At 39.1% G+C, this 25,174-nt stretch overlaps 1 protein-coding gene across 15 annotated transcripts in view; it reads right to left on the bottom strand.

Annotated features, from left to right (window-relative positions):
• The window catches only part of FOXP2 (forkhead box P2), a 275,679-nt gene that overhangs the window by 149,865 nt on the left and 100,640 nt on the right, over positions 1-25,174 (bottom strand). For 14 of the 15 annotated variants that reach the window (XM_066591788.1, XM_066591786.1, XM_066591795.1 and 11 more), the window contains one exon: positions 19,609-19,698. In XM_066591788.1, coding sequence (XP_066447885.1) covers positions 19,609-19,698 — 90 coding nt within the window. Of the gene's footprint in view, positions 1-12,093; positions 12,141-19,608; positions 19,699-25,174 lie in introns of those variants that run through there. The other variant, XM_066591798.1, reaches the window with a different exon arrangement.

The raw sequence follows: 25,174 nt of genomic DNA, 5'->3' as shown, positions 1-25,174 counted from the left end.
CATACGGTTGGTTTATTATACAACGCGTTTCAGCAATCTTATATTGCCTTTTTCAAGTAAATGATACATAAAATACATAAAACACATCCATTTATATACACAAGTTAAAATCCACTTACAATTCCTCCATCATGGTAGACGCCGATGCGGGGGCAGTTTGTGGTGTTACTCTTGTGGGAGGTACTTCCCACTCAGGTGACTAGATATGTCACTTTCTTTCATAGTGGAACGCAATATGCATTCCATTTGACTTCTTTCATTCATAAAATGGTTCTTCCTACATGCGCTGTAGTGGCTATATACATCATTCGCTATCTTGGTGAAACGCAGTATGCATTTCATCAGTCATTTTCATTGCTGCATCTACCTTTTGTGACACAATAGGACGTATTTAGTGAATACATTAAAAAAACTCCAAAAGTCCAAATGAGGTAGCAAACAAAAAAAAATTCTGTATCCTGAGCTTCTTGTCACTGTGTCATGAGACAGCTGGGAGGAAAGGTGAATATTTTTGCTGAAAAGCATATATGGATTTTATACCTAAAGGTGAGTATAGGAAAACCACCTGTCAATATTCTGCATTTATTTATTTCTCTTTTCAGACCAATTTAATACACTTCTACCCATGTTTCTCAATTATTCTTAATCCAATTTTCATGGCCTCACTCAACTGCAATGTAGAACTGCAACTGCAATGGAGACTGCGTGTAAAATCACTTGGGCCTCTAAACAGGTGACACTTTCAGTAGAGCTTCCAAGCACATTGACGTTGAAGCTTTCTCTGACAAAAATGATTTACTGGGTACTAAGTGAAATAGACTACAACATATATAAAGAATCTATTTTACTCATCCCTCAAGTCATGATCTCTAGTTTCTACAGATTCTGAGCAATCAATTAAAGGTTTCAGATGGAATACCCTGATGTATTTGGATAGGTTTATAATCTTTTCCTAATGGAGCAGTCTTGGGTCAAAGATCACTTTTTAGTAACCCACATTCAGACTATTTGGACTATTTGATAAGTCAAAAAGACCCATAATACTGTTAATTCTCCGTGTCACATTTCACTTTCTAGTGGTAAATGTGCATGGTTTAAAACAGAGAAAGATGTCAGGCATCTCAAATCCAGCTGTAAGTATTTCAGTAATGTTTGGAAATAATTGCAGCATTGCCTACTTGAAAATTAAACAACACATCATCAAATGTTTTAAAGAGTCAATTATCAACTAAAGTATATGTAAAACAAGATAATCAGGGCTAGAGTAAACAGGAACACATGTTCACACTGAAATTTTACTGACAGAGCTAAAAAAGATTTTTTTTTTCAAAGTAATCTAATCTTTTAGCGTTCAATGCTACAGGCTCCAATTTAGCAATTGTGATAAAATAGATATTTGCATATTCTATATTTTTCAGCTGTTCTTAATTTAAAACAGCTGCAATGTAGTTAGCATACCGTGATATATTGTACCAGTAGCAAATTGCACTTATGTTCAGCAAATTGATAATTCATTAACTTGCATTTAAATAACATTTTAATTACGCATGGTTTGTATAAAAAGAGGTCTTGTTTATTTTCTATGTTCACAATGGTCGTGCTTTATATTTCTTCACCAATACCAAAACCAGACAAAAAAAGACGAGATAACAGATTGCCATTAATCTAAAAACGGTTTGAAATGGGTGTATTTATATATCTGTATACATCTTTGAATTTACTAGCATTCTAAACCAACCATATACATTAGATGTATATCGGTTGAACCCACTAATTTCGGCGGGACTGGCTAACCATATGATATTTATGGGGGTCAGTTGCCTGAACAGAAAGTGGAAAAGAGGTGGAGCAAACCAAGTACATACCAAGGAAATGGAGATAAAAATTAGTAGTGGTGCTGCCAACCATGTAAACAGCTTATCCGGTGGGAGGAGAAATAATGCAGAACACTGGATAAAAATCTGATAAATGACGCAAACATGTAAGGAGCTTTGCACCGTGTACCAGGCTTTTATCCTGTGTTCCTGCAAATATCCCCTGAAGGGCAACTGTGCTGGGTTCAGCCAGTTCAAATCTGTAATTTGTATGCCTACAGTCACTTCAGTTTTCTCACTATTTACTATATAGATTACATTAGAGAGAGCGGACACATAGTGTGGAGGGTTGGCCAGCGAAATGTTATAGTAAAGCCTCCTGAACACAGCTATATTGTCATCTATTGGCCTGTAGTGTACCTCCATGCGCCTCTGTTCCTACTAAGGCATACAGTGTTTTTTCTATAGATTCGGTAGATTACGTTATCTCACTGAAGCAACATTCTGCGGCTGGCAGTTAGCAGACCAGAATGCGAATCCATAGGTACTATGTGTGCCAAAACTCATCTCCATGGTTGAGGTTTAAGAGGCTGCCATGAAGTTTTGCCATCTAAATAACCTGCCGCAGTTTTCAATAACACCAAACCACGCTTAGGCCGGCTTCACACGGCCGTGACGGGCTCCGCGGCAGAGCCCGTCACGGCGCCCCCCCCCCCATAGACCCCAATACTTACCTGCAGATTCGGCGTCCCAGGTCCCGCATGACGCTTCGGCGTGCATGCGCAATAGAGCGCGTGATGCGCCGGCCGCATCATGTGACACGCCCACAGCATCACATGACGCACCGGCCGCATCATATGACGCGGCTGCGGTAGGCGGGGAAGCGGTTTCACGCTATCTTCCGCTGTGCTACAGTGGAAGATACCGTGACGGACGGCTTCCATTGACTGCAATGGAAGCCGTCCGCGCGTACACCCGCGGCAAATAGCGCATGCCGCGTGTGAGGACGGGTGATTTTATGGTGCGGAATTCCGCGGCATTCCGTAACCATTGTGCTATTAGGTTCAATAGAACGCGGCGTAATACGCGGCGGAAATCCGTCCGTGGTAAGGAGGCCTTACAATTGGATGCATAAATACCACAGAAAGAGTATCTTATCTATATAAAGGTCTTTTGACATGGACTGCCACTTGACTATTGCTCCTGTAGTTACACAAGAGTGATAGTTGTTCAAGTGAATGGAGGCAGAGTGTGCTGGGATCGTTCTGACCCGCTTGCCTCCATTCATAGTAAGCAGGACTTGCTCAAACATTGAGGGACTCCTATTTACACGGGCCGATAGTCGCTTGTTTTACTAAAAGCCAAGTGAATCCGATGAGTGACTGATTTCTCGTTCAGTGCCCTGTTGGCGTCAACGTGTACATGAGACAATTATCTCCCAAATTTGCTGTTTCCAGTGAGAATTCTGGCAGTAATTGCCCTGTGTACAGTACCCTTTAGTTACCAGCACATGATACTTAAAGGGGTTGTCCCGCGAAAGCAAGTGGGTCTATACACTTCTGTATGGCCATATTAATGCACTTTGTAATGTAGATTGTGCATTAATTATGAGCCATACAGAAGTTATAAGAAGTTATTCACTTACCTGTTCCGTTGCTAGCGTCCTCGTCTCCATGGTGCCGTCTAATTTTCAGCGTCTAATCGCCGGATTAGACGCGCTTGCGCAGTCCGGTCTTCTTCTTTTCTCAATGGGGCCGCTCGTGCCGGAGAGCGGCTCCGTGTAGCTCCGCCCCGTCACGTGCCTATTCCAGCCAATCAGGAGGCTGGAATCGGCAATGGACCGCACAGAAGCCCTGCGGTCCACCGAGGGAGAAGATCCCGGCGGCCATCTTCACCAGGTAAGTAAGAAGTCACCGGAGCGCGGGGATTCAGGTAAGAGCTGTGCGGATTTTTTTTTAGGTCCCTGCATCGGGTTTGTCTCGCGCCAAACGGGGGGGCTGTTGAAAAAAAAAAAACCGTTTCGGCGCGGGACAACCCCTTTAAGCAATACATAGCAAAATGTAACAATTACTGATATGCTGTGCCAGGGATAAACAGCAGATAATGCTGAAAAGAATTGGATTTCCTCTAGAGTTTATCCACAGTGATCTTTTATCAACCGCACAAGTATGAAATTACATATTACTAGGTGACTTAGAATCGGAGGCCTACAGTTATAACACATTTCTATTATAGCTTTTTAGCAGCGAAATGTATTGTTTGTTTCTGTGTAATGAGTGAAAGGACCCACACTACACAGCAGTTGTGTTTAAAACATTATTAGTCCTTAAAAGGAATCTCACAAACGCTTTTCTTACTTTACAGATAACAGATAACCTGTACAAGAATGTTCGGCCTCTAGCAATGCTTTTTACCTTGAGAAGACAAGAAAGATTTTAGATTACTGTGAAAAATCCTGTTCCATAACAAGAAGCAAGAGACAACTAAAGATCTCACATTTCAAAATGCTCCTGGCTTTTTTAACTCACTTTTGTATCTGTAACACCACAATAAAAATATTCAATGAAAGGTAAAAGTAAAAAAAAAAAAATGACAGAAAGACTTTCTGCTCGCTCCATTATACATGTAGTATATTTAGAGCCTATGAATTCTACAATTAGACAATCATTTATTATTTCAAATAGCACATAGCTAAGTGTCATCTGTACATTGTTTTCTTTCATCTTTAAATAAAATACATTTCAATTCAGACTGGATGTGTATGGCAATAGATAGATTCTTAACTACCCGGACATTTCTAGTATAATGAATTATCTATAGTATAAGGTAGTTTAGCTATAGAGTAGGGAAATTCGCAGTCACTTCTGGGCAATTGTACCTGTGATGGCCTGAAACGTACTTATCAATATAGGGGGTCCCCATCACAGATTTTGCACCAGGGCCCAGACTCTACATGTATATTATATTTAGAAAAAAGATTGTTAGGAGGGTTTAGTTTAACTAAAATCACATACTGATGAAACCATAATATGGTCACTTTCAATTTGCCGGGTCTTGTGTAAAACAAGTAGAAATGACATTTCTTTAAGATCTGGCATAAATGAACTCATGACAGAGCACACTATACTAAAGTGACACTATTTACTGATGTCTTTGTAAAAGTATTAGAAAAGAGCCATATCAGTAATGGCTATGCAGTTCTTACCAAGCTCTTCCTTGCTATGGAGGTAGGGGTTAAGTAACAGAGTAGGAAAAATACCCCAAGCTGCTTCTTTAAGCAGGGTGGGGGACAGGCAATTTAAGCCCCCTACAGTTTACCTGGAACAAATCGGGTTCCGTAGAAAAAGGACATTAGTTTTGGACACACTGAGCTTGTTCTAATTCAAACAGCTGAAGCTCTGGTTCTATCAGTGCTCCTGACATGCTTTTTGTATCACTTTAAAGCCAGGATTATTGGCTGTAAAACTGCGCCAAATCATGTCTAGAGCACTTAAGAAATCAGAGCTACAACCGTTTGAAGTGGGGTCAGGAATATTGAATTTACAGCTGTGATGTCTGTGTGCAGAGGAGACTGGGGAGTGGCAACAGAGAAAATCTGTAATTCTCCTGTACGTCCCAGGGAAGCGGTGACATGGACTTTTTTCATGTTAACCCCCCCTATAAATCAGAGAACATATTTGCTCTCTGTCACATATGGGGGTCTTTTTTTTGGAAAAAAAAGGAATGAAAAGATGTGCACTTGCTCATCTAATCACCCATTTATGCTGTTTACTCCTGCAGATGGCATCTAAATGTTTTTACAGAAAAAAACTAAAATGTATTCCCCTTCACACAATGGTTTAAATATTGAATTAAAAAAACTACATATACATTCATAACAACTGATACTATATTACATTACGGATCCAGCATGATTAATTCCTTAATAAGTTAAAAAAAAGAAAATGCCGAAATAGCCATTTTCTGTTAATCTCAATTCCATGGAACAAGAATAAATAGTAATCAAAAAGTTGTATATCCAAAAATTAGTCCTCAAACAACTCTGTACGGCTGGTCACTAAGGCCCTAGAGGCGTTACCTGGGAACATTTGTTTTGAAAAAGATGATGTTCAGCTTGCTGCATTAAAATAAAATCATATATTCACTTTTCCAACTCTTCCACCATTGCCATTTTGCTGGCACCTGCTCTCCTTTGGCCTTTAACCCTGGGTGCAGACCAATGATATCACTGACACCAGGTCATGTGACTGTTGCAGCTAACCATCACATGGCCCTGATGTTTGTGGCACAATCGCTGGCTCCCTGCTCCTGGAAGTGCTAACTGAAGTTATCAAGGGAGGAGGCAAACTGGTATTCGCGCTGGATGACACTGTTTGGTCCAGTACCACAGAAAAGCTGGTGTAGCACAAATTATTAACAAAGTTAATTCTGCCTACCTTCACAGGTCATTGGTTGTAAAGAAAATTTACATATTGCATATCATCCTCAGTACAAATTTGTTTCCAATGGGTTAAGTTACTTTGGCATTTTTTGTCTTGCAGCAGCGCTGCAAGATGGAAAACCTGCAGAATGTCGTATTTTTCTGCGATATCGCAGAAAACTCACCCATTATTTGATATGAGGAAGTTAAAAATTGCATCACACTCACATGCAACTAGCATGTGCATGCGAGTTTCATACGAGTGCAATGCACCATTTACATTTCTCCTATTGAAACAATAAGCGACTTTCACAAACGTGAAAATCGCTTGTACTGTGATGCAATTTTTTCACAAAAACGAATAGCACTCGCACAGAAATTGCAGATTTAAGAGTGCAATATCAGTCCAAAATTGTCTGACAGACATTGCATTCGCCTGAGTAAATCTGGCCTTAATCAAATTGCTATTCACATAGGAGGTTTAATATTCAATTATACAGAAATCTTCCAGTTTAGCTCTATGATATTCTCAGCTAAAATCAAAAAAGGTTCTGCACACAAACTGAGATATTTAAGGCGCAGGTGGAGGACCAAAACAAGTTCGTACTCTTCCAGAAAAAAAACACAGCACTTGTGACAAGTACTTGCAATGAATAATTCGGATTATATTCATAAAAAAAATCTGAATTATTCATTGCAAATATTTGTTAGGAGTGCTTTATATTCTCACCTAGTCAAATGCATATGGTTCATATTCTCGAAGCCAACACATTACACATTATATTGCTATATACAATAGTTGTACCTTGAAGCACCTGGAACCAAATGAAAAATCGGTAGCAAAAGTTCCCCAACTATCACTCATCATTAATATCCTCATCTCCTTATATGCGCGCCCTCGGGGTCAAGGTTCCTGGCGTAACTGCAGACTCTGCACTTTAAGTTATCCGCCAAGATATATTAGTTCTATTTTTAAGTGATAAAGCTAAAGTAAGACATGCTCCAATTCTTTATACACTCATTGTCAAAAAAGCTGAAGCACCTAGAAGTTGTTGGAATCAAATAAAACTTTCTACGTGTGATTGTAATGTTGATATAAGTAGGGGATTACAATATCAAAGCAAAAGGATAATTAATCGTGGAAAACTGAACACTTGAAAGGAGGCTCTAGTACCCTGTTGAGCTACCTGTAGCTTGGATGCAAGATGTGATACAGGCGGGCATGGAGGTTTGTATGATATTCTGCAACATATCAGTCCATATGTGCTGTAACTGAACCTCTAGATTATGTAAACTCGTAGGCTGTCTACATTGACATTCCAGATGGTCCCATTCATGTTCTATTGGTGATAAACAGAACTGTGGCAATGTTGTGGAGGCATTTCTGTAATACCCTTGTTTTGGATGGCCAAGCATTATCCTGCTAGAAAAAAGCCTCTTGGAAGCCCTGCCATGAGAGGCAACACATGTGGCTGCAGGATGCCCTGAACATATCACTGAGCTGTCATTGCCCTTTGACCAACTACTAGGGGTGACCGACTTTCACATGCGATGGCCACCCAGACCATCACACCAGCAGTGGGGACAGTGTGCTATTCCACAGCAAAGGCAGGATTGAGGCACTCACCCCTCACCCCTAGGAAGGCATGAACTTAGCTGTCATCATTGCCCAAACAAAACCTGGATTCGTCACTGAAGACAACATGATTCCACTCTGCAGCAGTTTAGTTTCATCGTTCACGACACCACCGAAAACAGAAGTGATGGTGTGTGCTGAGGCAGTATACATAATGGGCACTTCAGCCAAGTGTCTGCAAATAATTCCCACAGACACAGGGGCCTATAATAATGGTGCCACCTGTCTCTCCATGGCTGGACAATGAAACAGTCGGAGCTGTTCATGCTTGTTGGATGATCAGACGATCCTCTCTACTGGTGGTCTGTCAAGAGCATGCTAAGCCCAGTCACCTTGTGTGCATGCCCTCATGCATCCTCTGGTCCAAACACCTTCTAAAAGTCTGGTCAGAACAGCCCAGGTGGTGGGCAATATAGCCATCATGCTTCTGGCATTCCAATAATGCGCCCCTCGCAAACTCTGTTAACTTGGCAAAATCTCTTTGATTGCGTTGTAGAGGCGTCTAGTGGTCAACAAGATTTACACAAGCAGAAAAAGAGGTGCACTACACAAGTAGCTTCTGAAAGCCTTTTTATAGGCTAAGGGTGGAAACACTTTTAGAGCCTCAGGTGGAATCATCTAATCACGTCTGAACTCTAATCATTTGCATATCTGCCTCATTTATAACTGCATAGCGAGCTGTGCAACAAATAACAACTTCTTCTAGATGCTTGATTTTTTTTGACAAACAGCTATCAAAGTAGCTATGGCTACGAGTGTGGGAAAATTGTAGCAAATTTTATCAATTGTCTTCAAGCTTTATTTTGGTCATTAAATATATAGAGAGACTTATGAGGATGTTTTCTAAGTGAAACATTTTAAACATAATCAATGTTACATTAATACTATTTTAATAAACTAGTACTTACAAAAACATGCACCCATGATCAGTTATATAATTTTATGCAATGTTCAGTAAAGTAAACACAGTTATATAACTGCAGTGGCATTGAAGAGGTTTTCTAGATAACTGCCTTTTTGTATATCCAATCAGAAGATGTCTGGCAGAGATATGTCACGAAAAAGCAAGCTCCAGTCTTTGGTGCCTGAGTAGAGATGCCCACATACAATATATAGTTTGTTTCTATAGATATAAATTGGAATTACAAAAATCTATGAGTGTGAGAACTCAAATAAACTCAGGAGTAGAGATGAGCGAACGTACTCGGTAAGCGCAATTTCGCAATCGAGCACCGCGATTTTCGAGTACTTCAGTACTCGGGTGAAAAGTACTCGGGTGCGCCAAGGGGCAGGGGGGGGGGGGCGCGGCGGAGCGGGGGGTAGCAGCGGGGAACAGGGGGGGAGCCCTCTCTCTCTCCCTCTCCCCCCCACTCCCCTCTGCAACCCCCCGCTCACCCACAGCGCCCCCGAGTACTTTTCACCCGAGTAGTGAAGTACTCGAAAATCGCGGTGCTCGATTATGAAATCGCCCTTACCGAGTACGTTCGCTCATCTCTACTCAGGACCCATTTGCTCGAAGATTGGCTTTTATGACACATCTGAATTATACTGTAATCCTCCCCTTTAATTACGCATGAATGGTAAGGATGTGTTATAGCTAAGAGAATAGGGCAACAGCATTCTTGCAAAAAGGTCTGCTTCAATTGTTAAAGAGGTTGTACCAGAATTAGATGCTAAAAGTCTGATCGGTGTGGGTCTCACTCTCGAGACCATCACCGATTCTGAGAATGGGGACCCTTGTCCCCCTCTTTTTGACACTATGGGGTAGCTTTTCCTACCAGTAGGGATGTCAGAATGAATGAAGCGATGGCCACACATGCATGGCCACCACTCCATTTATTTCAATGGCGTTGATGGAAAAATCCAAGCGCTTGTACATTGCTATCTCCGGGGTGAAAATAAATAGTGCAGCACTGTGTATGCGCAACTGTTGCTCCATTCACTTTTCTCACTGTTGGGGCTGTAGAAAACGCGCAGCGAAGAGGAGGGGGACACGGCAGTGAGACACCCACTGATCAGACTTGTATCGCCTATCTTATGAATAGGTGAAAAGAGTAAATTCTGGCACAACCCCTTTAAAGCCACTATGTAAAAGTAGATTTAGTCCCTTAGTGGTCTGTGGACTTTTACAGACCGCTAGTATGAGATAAATACGGGACTTTGAGAACACATTGATAACCAGTTACAGATTTTACTAATTGTAATGTTATACACTACCGGTCAAAAATTTTAGAACACCTCAATTTTTCCAGTTATTTTTTACAATAACACAGTTCAAGTCCAACAAATAATGTGAAATGGTTCAAAGCTTCAAAAGTAAGTTAAAAATATACCAATACTATAAAAATTTTAACCTGAAAACGCAACAATAGCCTGAATCTATGATTTTTAACCAGAAGACTTTTTCAGGGAACACATCAAGGACAGCTACTCTGCAGCACTGAAAGCAAATTATGGTTTGAAATTAGATGCAAGCTATTCCTAAAAGTGTCTCAACTCAGGTTACTTTTAAACCCTCTCATTCTATATAACTAGTGTTGGAGCAGACTGCGTTACAACACCCTCTAGGCAGGATTTGAAAAATCGTGCTCTTCAGGACAGAACACATTGCTATTAAAATGGCAAAAAAAGGCCATAAACCAAAGAATAGAGGTAATTATAACCCTTAAAAACATAGGTTTGTCCTATAGGATAATTGCCAACAAAGCCAAGGTGGCAGTCAGAATAGTTTCTTATACCATCAAAATGCACTTGTCACCAAATTTTGTAGCGGTCTTAGGTTGCCAGACCTTTTCCTGTCAGTTTCCTCCAGTTTCTAAGTTTTTGAGAGTCAACAGTTTGCGTGATAGGCATCCTACAGCACAAAATCTTCAAGCACAGTGTAATGCAGCAAAAAATAAACAAGTTTCCATTTCAACTGGGAAGAGAAGACTTCTATCCGCAGGTTACACATGTAGGGTATCAGTCAGGAAGTCACTGCTAAGTTTGCAATATAAAAAAAAAAAACTTGCCTGGACCAAGCAGCATCTCCAGGGGATTACTGAAGAGTGTAAAAAGGTCTCATGGACTGATATACCAAAGAAGTAAAATTTTGATTAATCACGCAAGGTTTTGTATGTCGTCAGGCAGGTAAGAGGATGGTGCCTGAGTGCATGACGCCAACTGTCAAACATGAAGGAGGTGATGGTCTGGATCCAGAGGCAACATGCCCATGGTGACTGGCACCCTGGACAAAGAGGGCTACCACAGTATTGTGATACATCATACACTACCCTCTGGTGTACGCCTAGTTGGTCAGGGGTTCATATTACAGAAAGACGATGATCAGAAACATACTAGGTTATGTCAGAACTACTTAAGACGACAAGAAGAAGACTGCAGGCTTCAAAGAATGGAATGGCCTGCACAGTCTCCAGACTTAAATACCATTAAACTTGTTTGGTATGAACTGGACAAAAGAGTGAACGCAAAGCAACTTACAAGAGCAGCAAATTTGTGGGAACAATGTTAGGAAGAAATTTTAAATAATACCTGAATGCAATTATAGAAAGAATGCCTCCATTGTGTAAAACTGTTATATCAGCTAGAAAAGGCCACTTTGAAAAGTTAAAAATCTAGAATTAATTTGGTGAAACAAAGTTAATGCATTATTTTTATTCCTCTTAAATGGTTTATTTGTTCTATGCTTTCATTTCAAAATACATTTGAGACATTAAACTGTGTTAATATCAATAAAAACTGGAAAAATTGAGGTGTTCTAATACTTTTGACCAGCAGAGTACGTCAGAAGTAGCCTAGTTGTAGCTTTATTTCTACCTCGGTAATGCCTCTTAATGTACAGTTCTCAGGGAAAATTATCAGAAGAAAATTTACAATATCTTACTTGAAACTTATTGTGCCAGGATTAGTTTGCATTGGTGATGTGGTAATAGGTACTCAAGTCACAAGTGGAATGTGATCACTGAACATTCATAATCAACATTATTCTGTACAATGGCTTAGAGGACATGAAGTGCTGGGCAAAGCGGTTCAATCTACATATACAAGAGAGACAAAAGAATAAATGCAGACGTGCATTAGGGGTTTTTTTTCCTGGATATGTGTACAATAAAAATAATAATGCATTAAATCAAGCAATATGTTTTGTTTAATCACATGTTAATATGGTTACTACTCTGCATTTTGCACTATGTGCTTATTAAATGAATCATGGCCTGACTTACAGTTTACAATACGACCTTGGTGAATTAAACAGTAGATCTTTACATATTGGTATGCATTTCTTGCTTCTCTTTCATCTAACCTTCACCCTTAAAAAACAATGAGTTAATAAAGAAATGCAAATTAAAATTGATAGAATCTTGTATTTTTAAAATTTGTAAATATTAGCACAGACCTATTATTTTATTGCTGTAAGCCAAGAGCAAAGAAAATCAAGTCACAATGGAAAGCTTATGCTGTGTTAACAAACAATATATATATATATATATAATAGTGTATAAAAACTATTTAGCCTCAAACAGCTAAAACTAACAGCTTAGATAGGTACAAGACATATACCACTTGGCAAAACACACTCACAATAACTTATTTATGTATACAGCTTATTTATTAACTGCATATGAGCTCATTATCTTATGTGGCAACTACCACAGCACCCTTCAGGCAATCGGCACAAATCAGCCAAATAGGGCTGTTGCCACTACAGGTGACCACTGTTACCACATACACCTGGGAGAATCCACCAACCTCACTAACAAAAATTGAAGTATGTTGGATCACTTGACCATGAACATTCATTTTCATGTTATCTTGTAAAGCTAATTCCATAACCTGAAGTTCTAAAACTGACCAGGATTTGGAAGAGATCACTGTACATTAAGGTATTATTTTGGTGATATTCAAATAATGGAATATCTGTAAATACATGATAGAATTTACCATCAATAAACAAACCCTTCAATGATATAGTCACTATAAAACTTAGTTTGAACTGTTTGCAATTATGCTGAATGAGTATATTGGAAACCGGGATGATCTCCTTTTAAAAGGTAGCATTCAATCATGTACTACTGTATGGTAAATTAGTACATTACTAATACTTTTATGTTAAGTTTTATACAAGGAAGTCACATTATTAGTACAATGGGTGCTCTAAGGTGTCATGGATGACCTTTCTCTCAAAGAGAAATCAGTATTCTAACAGAATATAAGAATAACGAGAAAAGGAGTATGCAAAACTGCCAAAAATATACAAATAAATATGTTATTGAATCACACAAAAAGAAACACTAAAAACGCACAAAGTGCAACAACTAAGACTGAAAGGGGTGCAAAGCCATGTCATGCAGCCACTGAACGATACACCTCACAATAAACAGTCCACACATGATGCAGAAGTTACAGTAATAGCAGCATTATACAATAAACAGCATTACAAAAGCCAGCACAATGCACTGACATTTAGATTAAATAGACACTAACAGCTTAGCAAATAGATCTAACATGTATGTAGTCCAAAGTGCCCCAGATATAATGACATACAGAAGAAACCTGAAAAACCAACATTATCAAGGCAACAATCAGTAATGCTTAGAAACAACACATCTCGAAGGCGCCATGACGGGCGTACAGGAGTTCATATATTGGAGCAAGGAAAACGAGCAAACCCCACACATATTGCCATGTCTGTGGCTTCACCAACACTCCTGATCCATGACATGAATTTGTACCCCCTTCAGGTTTAGTTGTTGCACTTTGTGCACTTTTAGTGTTTTTAATTCTTTTTTTGTGATTCAATAAAGTATTTATTTGCATATTTTTGTCAATTTTGCACACTTCATTTTTGGGCCTTAGGCCACCTGCACACGGCAGAGCCGGATTACGCATGTGGCAGCCGCAGCGGGATCCGACCCTGACAGCAGCGGCATTTACGCGTACCTGTCCTTTCTCTTCTTAATCTATACTGTGGTGGCTCGCGGCCGGACATGCACAGTACAGATTTTTTTATTTCCTGCGCTGTCGTTGGAAGCCGTCCACGCAGAATGCATGCAAAAATGGAGCATGTTGCGATTTCTTTCCACGAGTGGAAACCGCAATTGATTTCTACTCATGCGCAAGAAGAATCGATTCCCCATAGCATGCTATGAACATTATGAGCTGCAAAAATCCACCCATGTGCAGGGGGTCTTATACAGTGTGCTGCCTGTAATTATCATCTATTATGTACTGCCAGCCATTTTTAAAGGTATTTTCTAATACAATATATTTATTCCATAAAAAAAATCTTCAAATATTTCATTTACAAAATTATTTATATAATTTACTTAATTCTAAACCATATGGATAATGTAAATACAGATGCTGTTAACGTGTCAGCCAAGTCATGCTTACCCCCCCCCCCCCACACACACACACACACACCTAGCTCACTGAGATGACTATAATTTACAAGTCTCTCATTTTATACAAAAAAGCGAGAGATCTGTCAATCATACTGAAGTGGGGAGGGGGATGCTACCCGGTGGAAATGTATTTCTGAGCACAGCACACACTAACAACCGTAAGTGAATGTTAAAACTAGGTTTCCTCTAAAACACCACAGTGTTTTGGAGCAAGTCATAGCTCAATAGGATCAGGGCACTAGACACTAAATGACTAGTCAGACCGCGCATGGAATATTTTGTACAGTTTGGGTCAGCAGTGCACAAGAAATGCATAGTAGGGCTTGAGAGAGCTTAAAGGTGGGCAACTCAAGTAATATATGGAATGGGTGAACTATAGAATTGAGCGAACATGCTCGTCCAAGTATTAGCATATTCAATGGTGCTCGTTACTCGAGCAAGTACCACGCCGAGTTCGACCCCTCCCTGCATTTCCACTTCCTGCTGTAACGTGCCAGTGTGCGCACACCCACAGCAGTAAAAAAGCTCGGCACCCAGCGGGTCTAATACAAAAATGCTCGAGTCCCCCATTGACTTCAATGGGGTTCGTTACTCGAATACAGCTCTCGAATATTACGAAAAGCTTGACTCGAATAACGAGCACCCGAGCATTTTGGTACTCGCTCATCTCTAGTGAACTATAGTACCCAGAGACAATATCAAAATTTGGGTTAGTTTAGAAAATGACAAATGAGTGACCTAATAGCGAAGTATATCAAAAGGTCAATACAGAGATCTAACCAATCATCTATTTATACCAAGATGGTTTCTACATCAATATAAAAGAGGATTATATGCACAGTATTTAGTTTAGAAATAAGACAACTAAGGGGCGATCTAATAACTGTGTATAAATATATCAGGGGTCAATACAGAGATCTTTCCAAGATTTATTTATACCCAGGACTGTAACTGTAACAAGGGGGCATCCTCTATGTCTAGAGGAAAGAAGGTTTCTACATCAACATAGAAGGGTGTTCTTTACTGTAGGAGCAGTGAGACTATGGAACTTTCTGCCTGAGGATGTGGTGATGGCGCATTCACTAAGAGTATAAAAGTGGCCTCGATGCATTTGTTAAGTGTAATAAAAAAACACAAGTTATAGTTACTAGATTACTGGAGATTAGCTTATTCTGATTGCATTATTTGGAAATATGAAATACTTATTTTCTCTAAGATTAGCAAAATTAGCTTTTATCCTCATGCATTTTTTTTGCCTTTCTTTGGATCAAGATCGCAGCATAATAGGCTAAATTGACGAACGTCTCGATTTTCAGCCTCACAAACAATGTTGCCATGTTGTTAAAGTTATATTCCCATCTTTGTCCATCTCAGCTGAGAAACAGCCAAACGGGCCACACTATTCCACTTCTGTAACTCCCACAGGAGTAAATGGGAGTTACAGAAACAGCATAGTATGGTGAACTACAGTGTTTTCTTCATTCGGAAGCTGTGGAAACAGCATATCTTACTGTGCTATACTGTTTCCATAACTCCAGTTTAATTCTATGGAGTTATGGAAACAGTATAAGACAGCCAGCTTGGCTGCCTCTGTAATTCCAACCACCCCTAGTCACTGCATACAACTTGATTGGGGTCCAGGAAGGTCAGATCTCAAGATAGGTGCAGATCCTAGAGATGGGTCTCACATCTATCAGACTTTGATGGCATATCCTGTGGACATGCCAGAAATCTCAGAGATGGGAATTAATCTCTACATCATTTTGCTAACAATTAAGGAAGAATAATCTGGATGCCCGGTTTTCAATACAAAATAAAGGTGAACCACATATGCAGGAAATCTATAGCTGTTAATCAAAGCAATGCTAGAAGTAAATAAGTACACAGACTGACTAGCCCAAGAGAAGACTGGGATATCCTCTGGAATGCCTACTGCCGTTTAACAGTAATGCATTTAAAAGCTATTGTGGCGAGGTACCCTTACCACTGCTGTACCAGTAGAAGAGGCCGCGGAATTGTACAGCACAATAAAATCATCTGCTTCCTCCAAGCAGAATCGAGAGCCTGCCAACCAGTCAGGAAGGTGAGCAAAGCACTCACCTAGTGCCTAGTATGCCAAACAACTGCCATCTAGACGCTAATCCTAAAAAGTCAATTTCTATTAAAATAACAAGGGAGACAGATTTTATGTAAAGAGGTTTTCTGATACTTGGAGTTTTCAAATCTCACTGTAGAAACATGTTTTTTGATTCAAGAAAATCCCATAAGTTTTTTGAGTTTTGTTTTTCTTTCTTTAGGTCTCCATATTCCTGGTGTGCACTACTAGCTTTTGCTCTACAATTCTGGTCTATGGGCCTGTCAGAAGTTCAACTTGCCTTCCTCTTAACTCATCCACAACACTTACTTGTACACCCAACAGACTCCCTCATGTACAGCACAGAACTGCTGATATGCCATATAGGAGGTGATGAGTTACAATGGATTACAAAGGCACATGCACCAGAGTTACTGCAACAGAATTGGCACAGCTCTGAAAGATAGACCTGCCCCATGTAGACCATATGAATAATGATACTGTGTTCACTGGGGAAGTGCCATTATAAGAAAATGGCCATATGGCCAATGCAAATGCCATTACAGTCATGAAAATGATCCAGTGGTGATTGTTTGACAGGGTTGGAAATCCAGGCTCAGAGACCAAATAAGAAATCTGAATGCAGTGACAGTACCTTACATTGTAATAAAACATCTCAGAAAACCCCTTTACCTAAGACAGTACAGCACCTTGTATAGCTGAAGGATGAGATATGTCATCTTTGGGATTTTCTTCCAGTCGCACAGCAGAACAAGTGAAGTGCAGAAGTGCTCAGCATGGTATTTGTACCAAACTCTCCTCTGACCTGTCTGTATTGTAAGAATGTATTTCTCAGTCTGCAGCCTGACCAATGACCTGACCTGTGATAAGCTAGTGAAAGAAATATAAAGCTCTTCCCTCTAGAATATGACAATTTTTAACTCCTGCTATGTCTGAACATAATTACATCAATTTTCTTTAAAGATAATTTTCTACCTTCTAGTTCAGATACATCCTGTTTAATATCCTTAACAGCACAGTAAGGCTCTATTCACATCTCATCGGAGGTGGTATTTGAGTATATAGAAGATTTGTGTATACAGCATAATGTAGTATGTAGTTAAGCGCTGCGGAATAAGTTGGTGCTATACAAATAAAGATTATTAATAGTAGTATTAGCACTATTTAGCTATAAAACAAATGATGGCATTATGCGTGTACGGTAAATGGCATCATTATTTGCGTGTTTGGCATATGATGGCAGTGTGTGTATATACTATAAATCATGTCAGGAAATCACGGGCACAGCTCTGTCATTGGTTGTTATTGTCATGTGACATTTCAATTGACATGAAGTTATTAGCTGAAGTCTGTATAGTAAAACTTTTCAAAAATCTGCCCAGTTCTCAAAATACCCTTTAAAGTCAATGATAAAGTTACATTAAAGTTAAATGAGCAATTATTTTGTATATAGGGTAGGCTCTCAAGGACAGAATAAAAAAAAAATCTTTTGAACGTTTTATCGACTCTAGAGGTTAATCTTAAACGCCTATAGTTTTTGGTACTACACTTGCTATGAATCAGTCCAGTAGAAAAGACCATGCCTCTATAGAATCCTTAAATATTAAAAATAAGGGTCCATCTACAACAATATTTAATTCAGTTAGAACAAAACTATTGAGTAATATTTTATTGTGGATTCCATGCCTTTTTAACAACCCACAGAAAAATTGTACATTTGAGTGTCTTTGATTTGCATTGACAACAATCTTAATGACTATCTTTAATATTCTCTTATTGAAGGTAAAATGAGACCCCACTCCCAAAATCCAAGAGTCGGTTTACACCAAACAAGTCATGGTTTGAACGAGTGATTGTTGTCAGAATTCGCTCTGGCAGCTGATTTATACAGGCAGATACATCATTGGCTTGTTCAAACGAGCAATCATTCAGTTGTTTAATTCGCTGTGTAAATCAATGAGAATGACTGAACGATCGGTATTTAAACCGAATGATTAGTGAACGAGCCAACAATGATTTTTATGGCAGCATAAAATGAACGAAGAATGAAAAGTGAACGATTTATTGTTCGTCGTTCGTTGTCTGTGTTCACACTGAATTATTATCATTCATTTTGGCTTGTTTCAACAATATTTTTGAATGATAATCATTCCTAGTAAAAGGGCCTTAAGCTGTTAAAAGCCACAAGCAGGTGTAGTTGGCACAGGGTGCCACAAAAAGCCACAAGACACAAACATAAACCCCACCCTCATATGCCCATGTCACATTGCTGCTTGAACAATATATTAGTGTGGGGATTGATGAGATATCTGCTAAAATGCTAACCTTACTATTATTGAAGTTAGCTAAAGGAGATATTCACCTTATAAATGGTGATCCTGGCTATCCAATAGATCATATAAGCAAAAGGTTATAACTTACATTGCTATTGTTTGATAGTTACTATAACTATTTTTTAAAATATTACATATAAAGAACCAAAAGAGAAATTTAGTGGAAAATCATAATACATATGTAGTTTTACTTTTTTGGTAGAATTTCACATTATTTCTACTGATACAAAATCCTCCAGAGATAATAAATTAAACATTCAAAGTTCAATTTGTGCTAGTGTATGAGTATTTCTCCACTTCTGAGAGGGGGGAAAACAGGTACACTTCTCTGACAGCATTTTCATGGTATCCTTCGGGAGACAGTTCCTCACTTACTGTCTGTATTATTTAAAACTAAAGTTATGAATTAAGATGTTGCCACAAGCCAATTGAGTATACTGGAATGACTACTCAGCTGCAGGTGAAAAATGAACTTTTTATGTCTAAAAAAAAATTGAATGTTAGAAACAAGGGGAAACTACTTTTGAAAAGCACAAATAGCGTTGTATCCCAAACAATATACAGATATTTGCCTTGAGGACTTGCATGTCTTATTTCTCTGTACAACTTCTATGCCTACAAGGACTTTTTGAAGTCCTTTCAAAAGACATCGTGCACCAGAATGGTAGTAAATAACTGTATAAGTTATCCATAGTGAAAATTTATATTCATGTTGTATGTAGCCTATCAATAATGTCCCTGATCAAGTACAATGCAATCAAACAATAGAAATCGACCAGTAGAAGTGTTATTTATTGACCATCCTCATAACTGTGAATGGTACATTAATAAACAGTGAATTACCAGTCATGTCCTCTTACTGCAAACATTACATTACACCATCGCCTTCATTAGAACATATTGTACCTGCAGTGGTCTTTGTTTTTCGCTGCTCTTTGGAGACTTCAATCCACTTGTTTGCTGTTGTAAAAGAAGCTGTCTTGCTGCTTGGAGAGCCTAGGCACAAACAACAGATAGAGAGAAGTGAAGCCCTTGTTGCTTTATTTGTACACATTCAATTTCCACCTCAACAATCATTACAACTGCTTAATGTACAAATATGATGTTTATATATGTTCTAAATGCAAACACTATTAGAACAAAGCAACTATTAACCTAACAAACGAAAACTGCCCTTCTGTGTAGCTGAAGCTAAAATGTAGTCCAAGAAGAAAATGGGCCCTTACTGTGACTTAAAGTATGTCAATGTCATTGCTCATCAGTGCCTTGTAATATTCAGCAGCTATCACAAATACAAAATATAAGTAAATGGCTGGTGATATTTGCACATTGCTCATTGAGGGTAATATGGAAAGAAGCTCATCAGAAGTGGTAGAAAAGGCTTCTGTTTTCTCTCTGGAGCCTTTAATGCCGATGAAACAAGCGTATTTCGGTCGCATTTATGCAATCATAATACATATTAGTGTCAGAATACAGTCATTTGTCACTAGTCTAATTGTCAGTGATAGCCATGCACGCCTACCGCATCAGAGTGAATATCCTGACCACCTTAACCCTCCCCTTGCACACACATTTTCAGGGGTTGAAAACTATTTCCAATTAATGTGCATACTTTTTGCTATAGGGTGGGACAGACAAAATAATCAGCATCCCCTGTGAATGTTGAGCGATAATCGTCCCATGTAAATGGCCAATTACATGCCAAGACCCCTATGGTTCAGAAGTCACAGAAGCACAGGCTATAACAACCTGCTTTAAAGACTACTACACTAAATTAGATAGGTCATCAAGAACTAAGCCACTAACTGACAATCTTACCTATTTAGAAGATCTCACATTCCCAATCCTCTCTACCAAATAAGTGGCTCTGTTGGATGCCCCTATTAAACTGGAAGAAGTGCAGCAAGCGATCTCTGACATGGTAATAAACAAATCCCCTGGACTGGACAGAATCCCCACAGAAGGTCAAATAGAAATATATGGAACAGCTCTCCCCAGTATTACAAAAAACAATACAACATGCTCTTTTGGAGGGATCCCTTCCTCCTTCTCTCTACGACTCTGCTATTATAGCGTTGTAGAAAAAGATCCCACCAGTTGTGACTCCTACCAACCAATTTCATTGATCAATGTTGACTATAAAATTCTAACTAAAGTGCTAGCCACTAGATTAACGTCATTCTTTCTATTATCCACCCAGACCAAGCCAGCTTTACGTATGGCAAATCAACAACAATAAATATCTGCCAAGTCCAGGCAATCATTCAACTAGGCAGGCAAACGACATTCCCTATGGTTTAGCCTCACTGGACACAATGAAAGCCTTCAATTCAAAATAATAAAATTTCCAATAAGCTTGTCCTATTTGTTTTGGATTTGGTCCTCAATTCCTAAAATGAATTAAAATTATGAACAAATCCCCAAAAGCAAATGTTATTGTTAAAGGCATCCCATCAAACAGCTATTGGCCTTCACGGAGAACCTGCTAGGGCTGCCCACTATCCCCTGCCCTATTTGCCATAGCCATAGAAGCTCTGGCAATCTGACTACGTTGTATTCCGGTTATCACAGGTATCTGCTAGGGAAGTCGAGAAAGCATAGTGGGGCTTTATGCAGACAATATAGTTCCTTTTTTCCAAAACCCTAAACAGTCTTTCCCCCAGGCTATAAAACTTATAAATTCTTTCTCCCAATTTTTGTGGTTATATATTAATGGGCAAAAATCCACCATTATGTACATAGCCCACAATCCGATCACTAACCAGTTTCCTATTGTAGCATTTCAAGAGTTATGCCAAGGTACTTAAATTTAGAAACTATGGTATGTATATGGTATATAATGCGATTGCAGAAACAATTCACCGTCACAAGCGCTTATTATAGCCAAATTTAAATTATTGTCTAAATTGCCTGTCTCGTCAGCAGGGAGTATAAACTTTATTAAAATGGTAACACTCTTACATGCCATCATCAGAGCTGAGCCTGCATTAGCACAACTTGTGCAGATGAGCATTTGACCCATTTTCTTCCTACCTTGATTTTTGTGTGCTTAGTCCTATGCTATGAGGCACCATATATTTTCTTTTTCTTTTACAGAATTGCCTATTTCATAGGTATACAGTAGATGTGGCTTTTTGTTTATGCCACATGACACCTTCCAAAATACTGTTGTTCAAATCAGAATATATTCTGAAGTCATTGGCTCTGCAATAGAATATATTTTTGCCTTAGGAAAATGATGGTACTGTAAGGGTCAAGGTCTCAGGGACTGATAATACATTTTCTGTAAGACACTTTACCTAAAATGAACTAGTGCACAAATACAATATAATCTATATATCTGACAGATATTCCATAAACTGAGGGCAATGAATAGTAAAAATAGGGTAATTTATGCATATGGATGCTTTGACACGCTCACACAGTAGCTGTTTTATCAATTTTTATATCTGCATTTTAATAATGAAGGAAATATTATTCACATGACTGTAAATGTGAAAGTTCATAAAAAACACTGGTTGTGTAAAAATCTGGTACTGAATTGGTAGATGCCACATTTCAGCGAATATATTTCCTAGTAATGTAAAACATACATTTTAAGGCCTTAGTCACACGGGCGTTTTTTCGCGCGATTTGCGCATCGCATGACGGCCGTCCTGCAGTGGGTGTGAAGGAGGTGTGAATTCATGAATGGGTGTGACTGAGACTTGCCTCTGATTGGCTCAGGCTGAGCCAATCAGGGGCAAGTCTGAGTCACACCTCCTTCACACCCACTGCAGGACGGCCGTGCGGATCTCCGGCTGCCGGGAGCAGGTGAGTACATATATATTTTTTATTTTAACACTTTTCTGGATGAATTGCAGGGAAGGGCTTATATATTTAAGCCCTTCCCGACAATTCATCCCACACTCGCCCGCAGCGCATTGCTTTCAATGGAGACGGCTGTATTGCCGGCTCCATTGAATTCAATGGGCAAACATCGTTCTTCTCTGCCACAGCTGTTACAGCTGTGGCAGAGAAGAATGATTTGTCTTCTATATGTTCTCAATGGGGTCGGCGCTGCTGCCGCCGGCCCCATTGAGCGCATATAGAGAAGAGAACAGGAATCGCAGATCGCAGATAGGTGCGATCTGCGATTTCTGTTCTATAATTTATCGGACGAGCGCATAAAAAGCGCTCATGTGTCCGATACCATTGCAAAGCAATGGTTTTATAAAATCGCCGGACGCATGCGCATGCGCAAATCGCGGCTAAAAACGCCCGTCTGACTAAGGCCTAAGTCCAGTTGAAAGGCTGAAAGTAATGGTTTTAGATGCATAAAGCAGATATGAAGATTAAAATAAAAATTCCTGCACATTCAAGAGTGGGGTCACTTCTGCATACGGAAGAGATGATGCCCAGTACTCAATCCATCTTCATAAAAACATAACCTTTATTGGATACATCTAAAATTGGTTCAGGAAAAGCATGGCAGACTGCTACGTGTTTCAGACCAGTGCAGTACCGTCCTTATCAATGACCACCACACTGACTGATCATACTTTACATTAACTACACTGACTAATATAATGGTCAAACCCTACACTGACATGACACTATAATGCACAAACATGATGGCTGGAAAATTATTTTTGTTCTTCACACAACTGTCTCCGAACTAGATCTCTTAACCACCACTGACACACCTCAATGATCAGGAAGTGAGATCATGATGTAAATAACGTGTTCTTCACTCTCACACTGTGATTGGCAGTCATCACTGACTGACCAATTATAGCGATCGTTGAGGCAGGACCGCTTGGGTTGGTCACCTAGCAGATAGTAATAATTGATTGCTAATGATGTCAGCAGCCATCACTGCAGTGCTGCCACGATCATGACCGTGGCAGCACTTTAAACTCAGGACGTAAGTTAACATTCACTTGTATAATGTCTTTCCCAGCCAGGATGTAAACGTACGTCCTATGGTGGGACGTGTTAAATATACTCCATCATGCATTATTTCAAAGTGACCCTGGGCCCAGCACAGCAGTTAACTGTCACCCAGGTATTGTAAGGGAACTATAGTCTGTGCAGTATTAAGAACAAAGTCGTGTCACTCGCATGTATTCTTCCGCCAGAAAAATCAATGATTCAGTTTAACTCATTTTTTCAGAATAGCTAGACAGAGCATATTATACAAAGCTGTAATGTTCTGTGTTTTCATTATTTTTTAATTTAATTTGTAAATATTATATTTGTTTTAATTGTATGCACTGGAGGTGTGTTGCATGAAAAATTGTGGAATTTACTATAGTTCACCACTATTTTTTTTTGTAACTGGTGCATATGTACAGTATAGCAGCCAGGAAGGGGAGTATATATACAAGAAAGGTTTGCCTGGTGGGCCAATAAGTGTAATTTGTGCTATGTAGCGTGAAAAATGTAGCGTAAATGGCACCAAAATGTCCAAATAACTCTCTTTTTGAAAAGCATAGTGCTATGACTGTATTGATGTGCCCCACCGAGTTTTACAATTTATAACCGAGGTTAATATTTTCTTTTATCATTCACATGTATTTTTGAGCATTCTGTCCAAATTATTTTTCTTTAATCGCAATTCAGATAATTTCTTCTATGGGGATGCTTAATTGCTTATATGGAGAGAAAATAAACTAGGACACTTGACAAGAATTCAAAGGAATGCAATGACTAATCATGGCAAGAGAATACCTAAATTGCATCAAATATGCAAAACTAAAAAGAGTTTTTTATAAAAAAAAAAGAATGGAGAAATCCTGATAATCACTTTGAGTACAATACAATCAATCTGCGAATGACACACACAAATCAAAATATTTCTCCACAACACATTACTTCATTAATCTCCTTGACATTAAATTGTGTACATGTACGCCCTCCTGTGGCAGCGTTTGTATGAAGCGCACCCGAGAGGTGAGCCTGGTCCAAACAGGGAGAGTGTATGCTGTCTTTGAACATGCCCGTAACAGCCACAATCAAAATCCACAACAATTGCAGTGGTTAACCTTTTAAAGACCGCTATCAATGTCCTAATCTGAGTCCAGGTACCCCAAACGCCTCTCATGATGAGATCACAAGATTTTGTTAAGCTATCATGCCAGCTCAGGACTTTCTAAAGGCCCAGGGTCATGTATTTTAGACTGTTAAGGACGGATGTGTGGCCTGTCCTAAAAGAATGCTGGTAGAAATACTATATATTGCAATGCTGAAGCGATCTAACGATCACAAATTCAAGTTCACTATGGGGACTGGTAAAAAAGACTGGTTCATAATAAATCAAAACAAAAAAAAATAAAACAAAACATTCACAGTTAATGTTGTCAGAAAGAAAATACACAATGCTAGAATTAGGCCATTTTTGGTCACCCTGTCTCAAAGAAAAAAATGTAATAAAAAACTCGAAAATGGTAGCAATACAAACCACAGGTTGGTCCAGAAAAAGCAAGTCCTC

The sequence above is a fragment of the Eleutherodactylus coqui genome, chromosome 2, assembly GCF_035609145.1.
Source record: "Eleutherodactylus coqui strain aEleCoq1 chromosome 2, aEleCoq1.hap1, whole genome shotgun sequence".
Classification (NCBI taxonomy): Eukaryota; Metazoa; Chordata; class Amphibia; order Anura; family Eleutherodactylidae; genus Eleutherodactylus; species Eleutherodactylus coqui.
This window is presented reverse-complemented; position numbering and strand designations above follow the sequence as displayed.